The following is a 16,769-nucleotide window of genomic DNA, read 5'->3' on the forward strand; positions in this document are numbered from 1 at the left end:
AAATGCTGTGATCTGTTGTAAGGCCTATTATAAAATAAAACTGTCAACCCTACGTATTTTATTGTCGTATTTTTAATTGAAATCTCAATAATCAATGTGATTGCCTGTTCATAAATCAAAAGAATTATTCATAGGAACCTCAACTGTGTGAGGATGAACAGGCAACATGTTATTGTGCCTAATTATTTAAAGCTAGTATTGCTAATTCTAGCCAGTCAAATCTGTCAAACCTTTTGGATCCCAAACTCAGATTTGACTGCCATGGCTTAACCAAACTGAAGTTGGTGGAGGTTGGTTGGTAAAGCAGTGTATTGCACAGGAATTAGCATACTACAGGATTTCCCATGGTAAAGGCATGCGGTGTTAGAGCTTCAACTTTCCCATTTATAATGTAGGAGTGGAGAAACTTGCTTCTCTTTGTTAATCAAATTGAACTAGAAAATGAATGTAAGACCTGGAATACGGTCTCAGCAAGACAGCTGTAAGAAAACCTCTTGTCCTGTGCAGACACCTTACTGAGTAATCCCAAGCTCCTTCCAGACACCACTAACAGGTCTGAAGCACACTTGTAGCAGCAGCAGCAAGGCTGGAATGTGTCAGCCTTTGTCCTCTGAGGCATTCATTTGGTCCTCTGATCAAGCATCTTTGGAGGGCATGTCCACCACCCTGGCTTTCTTGCCCTGTGTTGTGCTTCTGTTTAAAAAAAAAAAATAATAGAGAACTTCCTTTGAAACGTGAATTGTACAAAGTAATTTTTAATGGTTAGTATTTTGAAAGCTTGGTTTCAGGATATCTGTGACCAATATAGACTTTGAAACACATTAAGGGAAGACAGATTACATTGTGCATTGGTTTAACTAGATGTGGCTTGTATCTTACAGATTCTCACTCCTTGTATGCCAAGTTTTGGCTTCAAGGAAGCTGTCACAGGGCAAATCTCTGCTGGGTGAGTGGGACAGCTTGCTGGTGTGCTCATCTGCTGCTATCTGGTAGCACTCTGCTTGCTGTGGTACCTGCAAGATGCTCTTCTTCATACCATGCACAGCAGCAGGATGAGTGGAGTCAAAATGCCACCTCAGTCCTATCAAAGTTTCAAGGTGCCTTATATTACAAAAAGTGCTATTAAAATCAAGCAAATGCTCCTGTAAGTCGATCTGGTCAAGCTGGATCCTTCCATCTTTATCAGTCTCAGTCTGAAGACTGACATAAAATGTGACATCCTTTTAAAAGTTAGGGTAGTGGCAACACTTTCTAGGGACACAAAGCACTAGTGATGCATGTGCATACCAACGTGTAACGCTGACTGCCCCACATGAGTGATGTTTAATGATAAACCGTTTACTGTAGCCTGCCCTGTGCCCCATGGCAGCGTGAGGCAACCCTAGGTCCCCACACAGCGACCCCGGGACGCCTTTGCACCGGGGGCTCATCCGTTATTTTTTTTACTAAAAAGAACCAGAGGTAAAAGGCCAAAGGTCTTTTTTTTAGGTCAAAGTGGAAGGGGCAAAACACCCCGGCGTTGACAGAAGGAAGAAAGAGACAGCACAGCCCGGTACAGAACATCGCCCCTAGGGCAGCCACAAGATGGCGCCGGGCAGCCGCTGGCGGGGCGCAGCCCGCCCGTCCCCGCCCGTCCCCGCTCCTGTGGCAACGGAGCCGCGCGGCTCGCAGCCGGCCGGGCACGGTGGCCATGAGGGCGGCGAGCGGCCAGCAGCCGGCGGGGGAAGCCGAGGAGACGGGCAGCGATGGCCGCGGCGAGGCGGCGAGAGGCGGGCAGCCCTGTGAGCGCGGCGGCCCCCGGCTCGCCTCACTGCGCACCGCGCCCGGGCAGCCGCTTCCCTGCCCCTTCCCCGCCTCAGGGTCCCCTCTCTGGGCACCACGGGGGTGGGCTCCGGCTTCTTCCTCAGGGGTCCTGCCCCGTCGTGGGTCCCCATAAAGCTTTGGAGGGTGAGGATGGGGAAGGAAAGCGTCACATCCCTCCCCAGGCCGCCTCCGTGGTGGCCCCGTGCAGGGCTGCACCACTGGGCACTGCCTTTTTTTAGGGGTAACATGTTGTGAGGCGTCCCCTTCAGCAAGGACATCTTGGGGGTTTCCTTCATCTCCCCCTGGAAGCACTCTGCTCCAGCTTGGGCTGCTCATGGAGGGACCCCATAGTCCCTTCTCCCAGGTGCCTGGCAGTTGCCTGGGCTTGCTGCCATGGATTTCACCTCCCTCTGAATCCTGCAGTGCTCCCCTTTAGGTACCCACTGTGAGGAATCCCTTGTGGGTCCCAGCATGTCTGAACCCTATCACGTCTGTAAATTTGTCATAAGGTGTGTGAAAGATAAAGTAGAACGGGACAGGATGAAATTACATTCAGCAAAACATAGAGATTGGGGTGGGAGACGTGGGTAAAATAACTGGTTCTTTTGTAATGTGTTTTGCTAACAGGGAAGAAATTTGTGTATGTTGAGCCATCTAGGAGAGTTAAAGAAATCCTTCAAGAAGAGCTTTATTTACAGAAAGAAGAATACCACATTAAACATCCAGCTGCAGGTAATCCTCTTTACGAGCAAATGAAAAGTGTTCGTCAGGGCAAATGGAACAGAAGACGTTTTGAGAACTGCAGCAAAATTACTGATTATAACAAACAACCCCACCAAAAAAACAACCAACCAACCAAACAACAACAACAAAAACAACAACAAAAAAAAACAGCCAAACAGCCTAGAACATTCATGTAATGATCTGGGGAACATTTAGAAACAGAAGAATTGCATATAGTCTTTACTATTTTTTAGCCTGAAATTATTGGGAACATAATTATTGAGAACATGTAATTCCATATGATCTATCAGTTTAATAAAACAGAAGCAAATACCAAGTGCTAGGGAGGTTTATTACATCCTTCTCTGAAAGAGGTGCTGTAGTTATTAGAATACTTCATCCAGTTCTGAAGTTGGTGTTGAAAAGAAGAAGTTGAGGTAAGAATGAATAAGGTTAGATAAAGGACAGGAAAACAGTGAAGGCAATTAGAAAATCAGTCTGTTCAGGCAGTTTGAAGGGTATGGAACTACTTGACTATAGTAGGCAAATGAGGAAATGGAAGTCTACGAGGGAACAAGGTGTTTGGTCTAGATAAGAAACTTAATTCTGAGAACTGGAGGTAAAAATTAGAAAATCAGAATAAAAATAATTAGCATTTTTTAACAAAAAGAGCCTAATGATGGAACAATTTAACAAAGATCAATTAGATTCTCCACTTTAATATAAATTTTAAATATTTTCCATATAAACAACCCTAGTCCGAGCTCATTTGCTAGTTGTGATGCAGAAATGAGTATAAAGCCATGTGACCTACGTGGGATATAACTTACATTGTGGTGGTTTTCTCTTGCAGCCATAGAACTATTCATCTAATTGTAGAAATTTATTTTTCAGAAATTTGCAATGTTTAAGGATAGGACAGCTGATCTGTTTGACTGCAAGGTCTGACTGTCTGTACTGGTCAAGCTGCTGTACCTCAGGAGGTGCCTCTCTGCAGAGCCTGCTGAATAAAGCTGGTTCTTGCAGCTTCCCTCATTAGTTTGTTCTAGTGGCTGGCATGTTAAAAAATCATGCCTAATTAATAGCGCTACGTTTCACTGCAGGCTACACAAGTAGAAAAGGTGACTGTTAAATGAAGCCAAATTATACCTCTTTTGAGCAGAGTTAGGATTTACATATATTGTGTATTTTCACTTCTTTGAAGAAAACATTTCTCTAGCTGTATGCTTGCAAATATATTTCTGTCAGGACACAGCCTCTCCTCAAGTTTTGGTAGGGCTTTTAAGAACCGTCCTGCTGAAAAAGCCCTTGGCAACTGCCTGCAAAGGGTATTCTGTGATTCTGTATCCTCTTGAAGCAAAAAAAAAAAAAACCCACAAACATACGCATGAATTAAGGGGACTGCAAAACCTTGGTTTTTGGGGATACTGTAGGCTTCAGTGTGGTGGAAGTTGACTGAGGCCTAGTAGAAGGACTTCTTGTCTGGGGGTGTAGTGATAGGGCAAGGACTAATGGATTTAAACTAAAAGAGGAGAGATTTAGATTAGATGTAAGGAAGAAGTTCGTCCCTCAGAGGGTGGTGAGGCCCTGTCCCAGGCTGCCCAGAGAAGCTGTGGATGCCCCATCCCTGGAGGTGCTCAAGGCCAGGCTGGATGGGGCTTTGGGCAACCTGGGCTGGTGGGAGGTGTCCCTGCCCATGGCAGGGGGTTGGAATTAGATGGGCTTTAAGATCCCTTCCAACCCAAACCATTCTGTGATTATATGAATAATTGTGATTGGTACAGTTCAGCTCCTTGCCTTTGTTGGGTCCTTTGTTGATAGTCCTTTTTTTAGTATCCAGGATTTTCTTCGAGAGAAGTTATGTATACACTATAATGAAAGTTGCTTGCAGTCAGTATTTGATAGCTTAAGCGGTTTAGAGTCTCAACATCTCTCCATGTGAGTGTTATGTCTAGCACTTAACTTGTTTTTAGCTCTTTAAGAACTCTGACCAATTGTTTTGCCTCCCACTTTAAAATGTAAATTACAAATCTGATCACGTTATTTCAGTATTTGTATCACTGGTATCCTGGAGAGAATCATCTACTTATTTTAATTTACTTCTCTACTAAAATCTAGATCTAACATAAGCCAGGGATGTTGAACTATTTGCCAACTGTTACTCCTAAATCCATAACATGTGAATTATATGTATTTCATCATTTGAATATATAATACATAATTCATCTTTTGCTCCATAATACATGATTCCTGTTCTGTAGCCCCACATTCTTTTCTACAGAGTAAACCTGTTCCTTGGTTATACTAAGCTGTGTTTTGTTGCAATAGGCCCGCTGTTCTTTCTTAATCATTACACCCTCCACAAATGTGGCAAGGGGCCTTTATTAAATATAATAATAATAATAAATATAAATATAAATATAATAATAAATATAAAAATAATAATAAATGTAGCCTTTATTTCCAAATCTGGAAAATTTTGGAAAAAAAAAATCTGTCTTGTCTTTTGTGGGATTAAGACCCAAGTGTAGATTTACTCAAAGTGAATTTCAAACAATTGGATTCACAGATGAAAATGTACAAAAGTTAGGTGATGTAACCGGTATTTTGTCAAGTTTAAAGACCATCTGAACCTGCAACTGCATTTCTCTGGTTAGGCTCCTTAGGCAATTACAGCACACAGGCAAATGAACTACATATGTAAGCTCTGTGTATAGTAAATGGAGAAAAAAAAGACATTTTGAAAATATAATTCTTGTCCTAGATACCTACCTCTGCATGAGTGATGCTCTGTAAGTGCCTGTTCTGTGCCCAGTGACTGTAAAGGGGATCTGGGCAAGTAGCTGAGCTGCAGATGTTAACTTTGGTTTGCTCGATCTGCTCATGTCTGATGTTACTAAGAGCTTAACACACCTATTTTGGACTGCATTCATCTGCCAGTGGATCAAAATAGGAAGGCTTCAATTTGATCGCATGAGTGGATGCTACAAAATATACTCTCATGATTTCTGGAGATTCTCACAATGAAATGCATGTTACAGAGGCTTAAAGTACTTCAGATAAAACAGAACCACCAAAAAATATTTGTCAGGGGAATGTATAAAATCTGTGTATAAGAAGTTCCGTGTATAATGGTATGTAGAGCACAGTTGTGACAAGCTATGCTTACCGTAATAATGCTATGTATAAAAAGGTCAATTAGGTGTCAGCGTGCAAATTACTCAGCAAGAGCCTAGTTCCTTTTTCATTAGTATGCATCTAGAGAATTAGAGATGTTCCACAAGTGGCCAGGGCTTTGATTAAAAACCAACTGTCAGGTTGGAGGGCTACTGATTTACACGGTTCAGATGATTCATAAGCTTACTGTTTTACAAAAATTAGATGACTGGTAAATTGTAACCTTTCTACAAAATAAACCAGCTTTTTTTTTTTTTTTTTTTTTTTTTTTTCCCTGCTATTGTTTTTATGAGGCCGTTTGGTATTCCAGTATAACCAATAAACCAGACTGGTTGCACTTACAGTATTACTGCTGTTTCTTATACATTATAGATCAGCTACATCTTGCTTCAGTTAGCCTAGTAGTCCTAAGCTGTTCCACAGGCACTAATGAGCAACACACACCTTTAGCAATCCAAATTCCTCTCTGAAGATGTCAATCTGGTTTTCATTAATTATGGAGGATGATTACAGTGTTCTCCCTATTTGTACCGTACTGACCAAAGGGACTGTCTTCTAAATGTTACATTCATCTAGAACAAGTTGTAACAGGATTGTTTTAACAAATTATTAACAGTGGCTCTCGAAGGAATTTGGAGTCTGAAAAAGAATTTCTCCATCGGAGGCCTGAAACCAGCATCCCAGAACAGAAATGGTTTGCTCTTACAGCCTCAGTTCTACTCAAGGCATGCGGCAATGAGAAGTAAGAGTCAACAATAAAAAACTTTTCGCTGTAACACCTCACTTTAAAGTTGCAGGATAATATGATTTGGTAATTCATAGATATCTCACTGGACTGCAGATCTATTTTGTTCAAAGTTATTTTTCCATCAACTCACCTATAGGGCCTTAGAGTAATCACACAGCTGGGCATCTTTATTAAGCAGCCAGCAGACTTGAAATCTTTGCAGAAGAAACCTGTTTAGGATTGCTGTGTTGAGTCACCTCATTTAATATTCTGAAACCTTCTGCAAATGTGGGGAATAATCACTTCTTTCCTATGAATGGGTGGTGATGTAGGTAATGAACCTTACTTCCCCTTCACATTCAGCCTTAATGCTTGGAAAAGCCCTCCTCCATCACGTCTCCTGAAAGGAGATTGATCTAGGAACCATTTCAGGCATTTTCACATTTGCCTGCTTTTGCATAGCAAATTGCCATTTGCAGTTGGTGCTCTGGGGCACGTATTTCTATCTTTGCAGTCGCTGGAATGTGGCTTTTGTGGAATGGACCTATTCCTTACGAGCTGGTTGCTTTCGGCTGTCTTCTCCATGTGCCCATCTTCTCTCTTTTGCTGGAATGTGTTAACTTTGCAGTGGGAAGTGAGAGCTTCCAATCCCAAGGAAATAGAATTCATTAGCTTTATAAGAAGAATATTATTAGTGCCATAAGGTTGCAAAATATACAAACTCAGCATATTGGCCATTAGGTGAAGCTACTTGTCATGTTCTCAGGGGGTAGTGGTTTAAAAATACAGCTAGCTGCATGAGTTTTATACCAGCACCTCTTTCTTACTGTCTTAATCTGAGCTCTGGAGATACTGGCACCTTAAAAATTAGCCCCTTTTGTCCATAAATTATTTACTAGCACAAATTAGTCTTCCAAGTCTGTTTTGATGTGTCAAACATTAAAATGACCATGTATGGAAATGTAGATCTTTATTTATAAGATTTTGAAGATAGTCCTGGTTGGATAGGGAATTATTTTCTCTTTATAGTTATTTCTATTCATAGCTTCACGCTACTTTTTTACCTGTTGTAGCCAAAACTGATCCATATTTCAGTTAGTGAAGGTGTCACAATCCAAAAATTACAGAATGCTTCTGATGACAAAAATGTACTGCTGTGAAATTTGACATTTTTATAGGTTTCTCTATTGCAGAGTGATTGTAAATTCCAGCAGAAGATCGTAATATATAGTCGAAGAGATGCCTTAACATTCCTTATGCTGGATCTATTCATAAACCCAGCAGTTCTAGGCCAAGAGTTTGTGATTCAATTTCTAGCTTGATTTAATAAAATGTTAACATAAATAAGCCTGTGATGTCTCTATGTATGGAAGAGTTGTCGTAGTGTTAAAGAACGATAGAGGCAGCATGGAACCTGAAATAACCTTAACTTAACTCTCACTTGTAACTGTCATTACTGTGAGGTAATACCGAATGATCTTTAGTTTGTATTTATTGTATTATTACAGAATTTGTGTATATATTTATTGTATTGTCACAGAACTTCAGAAACAGCCCTAGATCCCTCAAGGTACTGTACAAAAGCAGGACAAAAGAGAGCTTCAAAAGGTCATGGGTGAGTGGGGGAGGTACCAGAGGACTGGCAGAAGGAAATGGCACTCCACTCTTCGGGAAGGGATGGAAGAAGGTTCAGGCACCTACTGCCTGGTTAGCTTTCCCTCACTCCCTGGGGAGATGATGAAGCAAATAATTTTGGAAGTCATTTCCAAACATACCAAGGACAGAGGGTGGCTGGGAGTAGCCAGCAAGGATTTACAAAGGGGAAATTGTGCTTGACAACCCCAATACCCTTCTGCAATGAGATGATTTGTGTGATGGGCAAGGGGAGAGCAGGTGGTGTGTTGTTTTCTTTGACTTTAACAAAGCTTCTTGACACTCTCCACTCCAACATCCTCACAGACAAACTGATGGAGTTACAGGTTATATGAACGGGTAAGGAGGTGGATTGAAAACTGCCTGAACAGCCAGGCTCCCAAGGTTGGGATGAGGAGCATGAAGTCCAGCTGGAGAAGAGTAACTAACCGAGAAGCCCAGGGGTTGACTCTGTTTAACATCTTCATCAGGGACCTGGGCGATGGGATGGAGTTCACCCTCAGCAAGCTTATGGAGAGTACAAAATGAAGAAGAGTGTTTGATACACCAGATGGGCGTGCAGCTATTCCAAAGGAACTCAATGGGCTGCAGAACTGGGCACAGAAGAACTTCATGAACTGCAACCCAGAGAAATGCCCCATCCTGCACTTGGGGAGGAATAATCCTCTGCACTGCGACAGGCTGGAGGTTCACAGGCTGGAAAGCAGCTTGGTGGAGTTGGCATCCTGCTGGACAAGCTGCTTTCCAGCAGCTGGGAGTGCTTAGGCTCTTTGAGGTCTAAGAACCGCTAGGAAGAGATGAGATCCATCTCAACAAGTGAGGCAAAAGCTCTGTTTGTACAGAACCTGAAAGGATCCGTGATTGTTTCTTAAGTGCTGTGATAATACAAGAACTCCACAGTAACAATGGCCATGAGGCTGGCCAATCTGGGCAGAGCTATAATTAGAAATAACCGGGGAGGGAGATGATGACCCACAGTCAAACGAGGCTGGTGAGCATGATGTCTTCACATTTAGCAATCTAAATTAATGATCAGTCTATGCCGTATTTATAAACTAACTGTAGCACATTCTTTTCCAAATTAGTAATACTTTGCACGCTACAGTTTTCATTGTCAGAAATCTTTCCAGACGTCCATCCTGCAATAAGATATCGAGTGCTGCTGTCTTTTTGAAGGAGGAAACTGTTTTGTACAGTGAAAAAAATTAACTGATGGGTAATTAAAGATCAGAGCTGAAAAGTTCTTTCTTTCCAGTGCCAGCTCAAACTGATAATTCATGTCACTCTTAAGACATTCATGTGATCCTAAGAGGTGGAGGTGGGATTTGTTTGTGGGACTCTGAGATTCTGATGAAGGATCTGAATATTGTTAAGAAAATAACATTTTCTTATTCAGAAATGTTATATTCTTACTCAGATATTATCAATATCTGAGTATTGTTAAGAAAAAAGAGTCTCAGTGACAACTTTATGAAACTAGACTTTCTGTTTGTTGGCTTTTTTATGGTTATCTGTGAATGAAAAGGGATGTTTGTTTTTTGATTGCCTGGAAGTCTTTTCAAATACTAAAAACTTGGTTTTATTTTGGTATCAGTGATAAGGAGAAAAAAAAAAAAAAAAAAACTTAGTTGGCTTAAAGGTAACAATTTTCAGCATTTCTATTTGACTTCTAAATAATAAAACAATAAAACTATTGGCACTGAAAATTGCACCTGAGGCACGAGAGGATTTGCAGCTTTTGAAAACATTATTCTTAGTTTTCAGATGCAAATTTGATCATGAAGCACACAATGATGTTTCAGAAGCGCTGGGTTATCAGATAGAGGCTTTGATTAACTTTGCTGCATCTCCCTGCTGCTCCTTGCTTCATTTTAATTCAAGCCTCCTCCGCCTCTTTGCTCATTCTTAGTCATTATTTTCTTTGTGATCTTATTTTAAAACTTGCCAAATGAAAACGCTTTCTGGGTTCATCACAGATTTCTGCACTAGCTCAGTTTTGCTACAACAAAAACAGATTTGTGAAATTCGTTGATGCCTTTGCTTCCTTTTCATGCAACTTTGTACAACGGAGAAATGTCTTTTAGGTCTCTTCTGCTGAATATTTTGTTATTTCTATTATAATTATAATTTATTTTAATGCCTCTCATCTTTCATTTGAACCAAACTAAGCAACATAATAATGTCATAGCAATACTATTAATATTACGTTAATATTTATAATATAATATTTAATAAAACTGGATTTCCACTAGTTTAACTGCACTCATATTTTATCACAGTCATTTTTTACTCTCTAGCTGTTCAGCTACACTTTTCTCTTGTTTTTTATTTCTTTTTTCAAACTAAACACTGCTGTTTTGAAAGACAACAGCTAGCATTGCTTCCACATCTTGAGTCAGTTCAAGCACTGACATCTGTCAGCGGCTTTGTCTGCACTATCAAGTAATGAGGCACAGTAGGAGGGATCAACATATTAAAGCTCCTGGTGTCGAGGGCCCCAAAACTGAGAGTTTTAGGAGATTACTTCAAATTTGAGCAAGGCTTGTCTCCTGGACTGCAACGTTGCTTCAGTGCCTGAGGTTTAGAGATGTGTGAAGAAAAGCTGTACCACAAACCCTTGCACTCAGGCCTGTGGGATGCTCTCTGGGCAAAGTGAGAGCATCAGAGCAGTCCCCTGGGAGCAGCGGTTTGCCTGCTCTGTACGGATGGCCACGAGTCACTGCCCCTGCCACGGGTGCTGCTTACGATGCAGCCCAGTACTTCAGAAAACAAGACAGATCAAAATCCATGATAACTGCTAGTAAATATCCACAGAGCCGAACTCCAGCCTGCTGGCACACACACACACACACATGTCAAATTATCTGAGGATCATCTGGTTTGGGCAGGAAAGTTTTCTGCTCCGATTTTGGTTCTGATCTATGCTGGTGAACGACAAAGGTGCGTGCTGCACTGGAAGGTAGAAGAGACGGGATCCTTCCTCCAGGGTGTGCACAGCACATCTGGTCGTGCCCGTGCCTTGTCCTGGAAACGTCAACTTCACATCGTTTTAGCGCAGCGCTGCTCAGTCACAAATGGATCTGTATAGCCAGGCAGAATATTTTAACATCGCATTTGCTGCGTGTGCAGTCATGTGGGCTCGTCTGTTCGGAAGCTGCTCATCCAACGAGGCAGGCATCAGCTTTCAACTGGATTTTTTATCTCTAGTCATATTTCAGAATTTTAAACTTCCAAGCAGAAAGATCATAATCCCCAGCGTGAAACATTAGTTAATCAAACTACAGGCATTTAATTTTTATACTAAAATACAGCATGCAATTTATACAGAACAGAACTTGTATCGCTCTTTTTCACACAGGATTTAGGGTCTTACCTGGCAGAAGCTTGCATCGAAACTACAGGGACTGCTTATGATAAGAGATTTCAAAGTCATTCTTAAGTGTCATTTTGGTACCAGGTAGTTTCTGCCTCTCCTTGTAGCTGGTGACATTCTTTTAGGATAAAAAACCACCTGCATGGGGTTTCCCTGGTTGATAGAACATCTGACTTTATAGCTGTGGCTGAAGATAAAGCATCCTTTGGCACCTTTTAAACCATGTTTTCAAGACAGTCAACAAGTAACTTCAAAGAGTCTCCTAGGCCTAAATACTGCTCATGTGTGACAAAACGGTGAGTCAGAGTACAAGAGGAAGCCAGCTGGGAAGCTCTAGGCAAAAACATTAACTGCTGTTAGAAACTGCAAACATTTAGCCTTCAAATAAGCAAAATGGTTTTTTTATTATTTTGCAACAGACTCATTACTAACAGACGGCATTTTTTTTTAAATTCCTGTCTATCAGCAACAGTGGAGCTTACTGCTGTTTCCACCAAGTGGTTCAGCCATGGATCTCCCATTTGCGTATAGAGTACCAAGAAGTCTGTGTGGTCTTTGGGCCACAGAGCGACAGCCTGGGCTGGTTGACCTCCAAAAGCAGGCAAGATCAGGTCTGTTCCCTCTGGGATATCTGCAGGCATCTGGTAATGCTACTCAGTCTTCATCACGTTGTACTTCCCATCAGCGGCAGTGGGTGCATTTCCCAAGCCAGAGTGAAAAAAGCTGCTTGAAAAAAACCCTCTCTTTATGAAAAAGAAATTTTGTAAAGAAAAGTGCTGCTCTAGTCCCCACGTTCCTAGCTCTGGTTGAGGTGCAATTTGCGAAAGAAAGGGTGTAAGGGACACAGTCATGTTTCCTTTTGCTTGTTTTTTGTTGTTTTTTCAAAGTTGTTGCTGCTTGTCTTACAAGAACTTCCCTGATGAGTTGTCCTGAAACATTTCATAAACTGGAATGAAAGACAACATTGTTGCTGACTTCACTACGTGCAGGACTGGGCCTGGCATGATCAATAGACTCTACTTGCCTGGGCTGTGGAACTGGAACGGCTTACCAACAAATCTGCAAAACCAGAAATGAAAACTTGATTAGGCAAGTACGATCTGGTTCAGCTTCCTCCAAACCCATAGATCAAATTCATGTTCTTGGAGGAAAACAGCTGCCATTGCGGCTCATACAATCAAATTTATTGGGCGAATCATAATTCCACAAAAGTCAGTTGAGCTCTCCCACTGATTTTTATGGGTCCCAAATTTCTCACATTATCTGCAGAAGCAGCTAAAGAAACAAAATTATTTGCAGTGGAGTTGTTGACCACTTTGAATCTTTCATTAATGCAGGCAAGGGATTGTGCTCATTTTAGGTAGTGTTCGTTGTATTGGATGGGTTCTGGGCTGCTTTCATGAGCTGATTTCAAGTACAGCTCATGCACTCAGAGGATTTGGATCTGTTAGCATTGCATTTCTACATGCTTACAGTTTTTAACTGTGGTAAAAAAAAAAATCCCAGATCCCCATTTTGTGACTAAAATCAGCATTGTTTGTCAAGGCAGGTCCTATGTTTATTGCATTATTGTTTTATTTTGCTGCTGTTGGCTAGCACACTATATTGAAGACAATACCAAATTAGAAAAGGGGATTGTCATGCTGGTTTGAACAACTTCAGAGAGGACTGGAGAAGCTTGGACTGAGCCAGCAGAAATGTTGGGGAATTCAGCAAGGAGAAGTACGAAGTTCTGTGTGTACAACAGAAAAGCCCCATGCACTGGTACAGGCTGGGAACTGACTGGCTGATAAACAACCACGCTGTGAGGGACCAGGTGAACAGCGAGTAAAATGTGAGCCAACAGTGAACCCTCCTTGAAAGGAAAGCAAGCCATATGCTGGGCAACATCTGGTGTATGTGCATCGGGTTGAGGAAAGTCCTTGTCCCCCTGCACTCAGCACTGGTGAGGGGACACCTGGTATATTGTGTCCACTTTCCAGCCTCCCAGTTCAAGGTTCAAAGTTGAGAATATGGAGAAGGTCCAGTGGAAGGCTACCGAGATGATGAGGGGTCCTACAGCACATAACTGAGGTTGAGGGAGGTGGACTTTGTTTAGTCTTGTGGAAAGGAGGCAAAGGGATGATTTAATAGCAGCCAACAACTAGCTGCCTAAAGGTGTTATGAAGATGATGGAGCTGTTCTGGCCTTGGATATAACAAGGGGCCTTAACAGCCAGAAATTACAGGTTGGGAGGTTCAGTGTTGAACAGCAGGAAAAAATTCTTTACTGAGAGGGTTGCGCAGCACTAGGACAGGCTGCCAAAGGTGTTGTGGAGTCTCTGTTCTTGAGTATTTTCAACTTGTTGCTGCTAGTCAAGCCAGCACCTATGTAAACAACGTAGCTGGTGCTGGCAGTGGTCCTCCTCTGAGCAGGTGGACCACACCTGAGGTGGACTACTCCACCCTGAGGAGGTGGATCCTCTGAGGGTGGAGTAGTGACCTCCAGAAATCCCTTCCAGCCAGCACTGGGTGTTACAGCAGAGACAATAAAATGCTTACTGTAACCACAGCTGTTGTTTTTTTTTTCCTTTGTTTGTTTGAGTGCTTAGATCATGGACAATGGAAGTCTGCAAGTGTTTTCACGTACAATTAATAAGTTTATGGACATGCACGACCTAGTTGCTAACCTAACAGCAATCTCACCTGCAACCATTCTGTATTTTTGGGCATAAATGGGCTTGAATTGCTTTCTTTTCTAACACAGAGACGAGTCGCAGAGTCGTGACCTATGTGCTATGGAAACACTGTGCTGCTACCCAAATTGTCGGCGAGACTCTATGCCCTGCGTACCTTTGCTGTCCTCGGTGGATGTATACAAGAGGTCCTTGAATCTATAGCTGTGGGTACAAAAATGCATATACAAAAATATACAAAAATGCAGAGCCTCCAGCTCTGTACAAAGATGCTCTGAGCTGTGTGAATCAACGAAATCGTGGTTCGCTGAAACAAATGACTGGGGAAAACATCTTGGGCCTATCTGATCAAGTTTTTCACACTTTTTTTGTGTGTGAAGCAGAGCAGGGAAAAGCGTCACCATGGAGTTTTTTTTAAATAGCAGTGAGATTTAAATATTAAATGAAAACGTATGTAGTCCTAAAAAAGAATTAAAGTGACTACATAATATATATTACTACATAAATATATATTATATATACATACATACATATATATGCAATATATACATACATATATATGTAATATATACATATATATATATATATACATACATACATACATATATATATATACTTTCCCAACTTGCTAGACCTTTTAGAGGTGCTTGAAACCGTTTGATGACTTGGCAGGAAGTCAACCTGCTGTGGCTGCCGTCTCTTCCTTTATTTTTCCCCCTTTTTGCTCAGTAACCGATTTATGCACGACTTTGCTCGACCTCACCCTCGGAACCGTGACGGCTCAAAAAGAGACCCCCCCCTCCCCTTCTTCTTCCCAAGTACTCCCCGGGAACCAGCGTGCCCGGGCCGTGGGGGAGAGCCCTTTCTGCCGACCCCAACCCCAAAAAATGATGAAGAAATAGGAACAGCGAGGTTCGGGGGGGCCCCGCTCTCCTCACGGGGCAGGGCCGGCTGCTGTGGGCGGGAGCGGGCCGGCATGGCCGGGAGGGGCGGCGGCGGGGCAGGGGCTGGGCGCTGAGGGGAGGCAGCAGCAGTAACAGCAGTAACAGCAGTAACAGCAGCTGCAGCAGCAGCAGCAGTGCCAGCACTACCAGCAGCAGCAGCAGCATGCGCTGGGCGGCCCCGCGGCTCCCCAGCGGGCGATGGAGCCGTGCCCCCGCCGCAGCTGCCCCAGGAGATGGCGGCGGCTGTGGCGGCGGCGCTGGGCGCTGGCGGCCGGGCTGCTGGGGGCCGCCCTCGCTTTGTTCGCCTGCCTGCGGCAGCCTCAACCCCGCCGGGTCCCGACGACGGGCCGGGCGGGGGACGAGGTGACCGTGCTGCTGTGGTGGGAGCCCTTCGGCCGCCCCCGGCGCCTCACGGACTGCCGGCGGCGCTACAACGTGTCGGGCTGCCGCCTCAGCGCCGACCGCGGGCGGCTGGGCGAGGCCAGGGCCGTGCTCTTCCACCACCGCGACCTGGCCCTGCACGGAGCCCAGGGGCTGCCCCGAGGGCCCCCGCCTCGCCCCCAGCGCCAGCTCTGGGTGTGGATGAACTTCGAGTCGCCCTCGCACTCGCCCGGCTTGCAGGGTCTGGGCGGCGTCTTCAACTGGACCATGTCCTACCGCAGGGACTCGGACGTCTTCGTGCCCTACGGGTACCTCCACGCGCTGCCCCAGCCCCGGCCCTTCGCGCTGCCCCGCAAGACGAGGCTGGTGGCGTGGGTGATCAGCAACTGGAACGAGGAGCACGCCCGGGTGCGCTACTACCAGCAGCTGAAGGAGCACCTGGCCATCGACGTGTACGGGGCGCAGGGGCTGGCGCTGGTGGAGGGCAGCGTGGTGAAGACGGTGTCGGCCTACAAGTTCTACCTGGCCTTCGAGAACTCGCAGCACACCGACTACATCACCGAGAAGCTCTGGAGGAACGCCTTCGCCGCCAGCGCCGTGCCCGTCGTCCTTGGCCCCCGCAGGGCCAACTACGAGCGCTTCATCCCCGCCGACTCCTTCATCCATGTCGATGACTTCCCCAGCCCCAGGCTGCTGGCCACCTACCTGAAATTCCTCGATAAAAACAAGCCTAGCTACAGGAGGTATTTCGCCTGGCGGAACAAGTATGAGGTCCACGTCACATCTTTCTGGGACGAGCATTACTGCAAGGTTTGCGAGGCTGTGAGAACAGCTGGGAATCAAGTCAAGACGGTACAAAATCTGGCCAGCTGGTTTGAAAGCTGATGATCGTGGTGGGTGAGGCTCGCTTGGCCAGTCTTTCCGAGCAGCAGCCTTCACTAAGGCATGAGGAAGGCTGCATCTCGCAGAGATCACCACCCTAGCAAAGTTAGTTTGTCATCCTTGAGAGAGACGTACAGATACAGGTAAATAAGTTGGGGAAAAAAAAAAAAAAAAGACAAAAGGAAGATTTTTACTACACGGCAAAATCATGAAAGTACAGAGAACCATCCGACAAGAGGATTCTTCAAGAGCAAAGTTTAAAGTTCCAGAAGCCATGCAGATCTGAAACCTTCGCAGTCGTGCACAGCTAAATGTAAATAAAACATGCCGAGTTCCTCAGCTGTACAGCTGAAACCAATTTTGTCAGCTATGACAGCTTCCTGGACTGTGAAACTTTCTTCTGCTTATAGCGGATACGTGATCAGTGCTGGC

At 44.0% G+C, this 16,769-nt stretch overlaps 2 protein-coding genes across 2 annotated transcripts; both read left to right on the forward strand.

The window, feature by feature from the left end:
• Positions 1-1,690: 1,690 nt before the first annotated feature.
• On the forward strand, positions 1,691-8,418 carry LOC311222041 (uncharacterized protein C11orf97 homolog; the record flags this gene model as incomplete). Its single annotated transcript, XM_084306123.1, has 4 exons — positions 1,691-1,781; positions 2,431-2,535; positions 6,320-6,445; positions 8,390-8,418. The coding sequence occupies 4 exons, from the start codon at positions 1,691-1,693 to the stop codon at positions 8,416-8,418; spliced, it is 351 nt and encodes a 116-aa protein (XP_084162249.1).
• Positions 8,419-15,272: 6,854 nt separating this feature from the next.
• FUT4 (fucosyltransferase 4) lies at positions 15,273-16,340 on the forward strand (the record flags this gene model as incomplete). The annotated part of the gene is made up of 1 exon (XM_084306124.1): positions 15,273-16,340. One exon carries the CDS (start codon positions 15,273-15,275, stop codon positions 16,338-16,340), a length of 1,068 nt encoding a protein of 355 aa, XP_084162250.1.
• Positions 16,341-16,769: the final 429 nt, after the last annotated feature.

Source organism: Netta rufina, assembly GCF_964035555.1.
Source record: "Netta rufina genome assembly, chromosome: 1".
Taxonomy (NCBI): domain Eukaryota; kingdom Metazoa; phylum Chordata; class Aves; order Anseriformes; family Anatidae; genus Netta; species Netta rufina.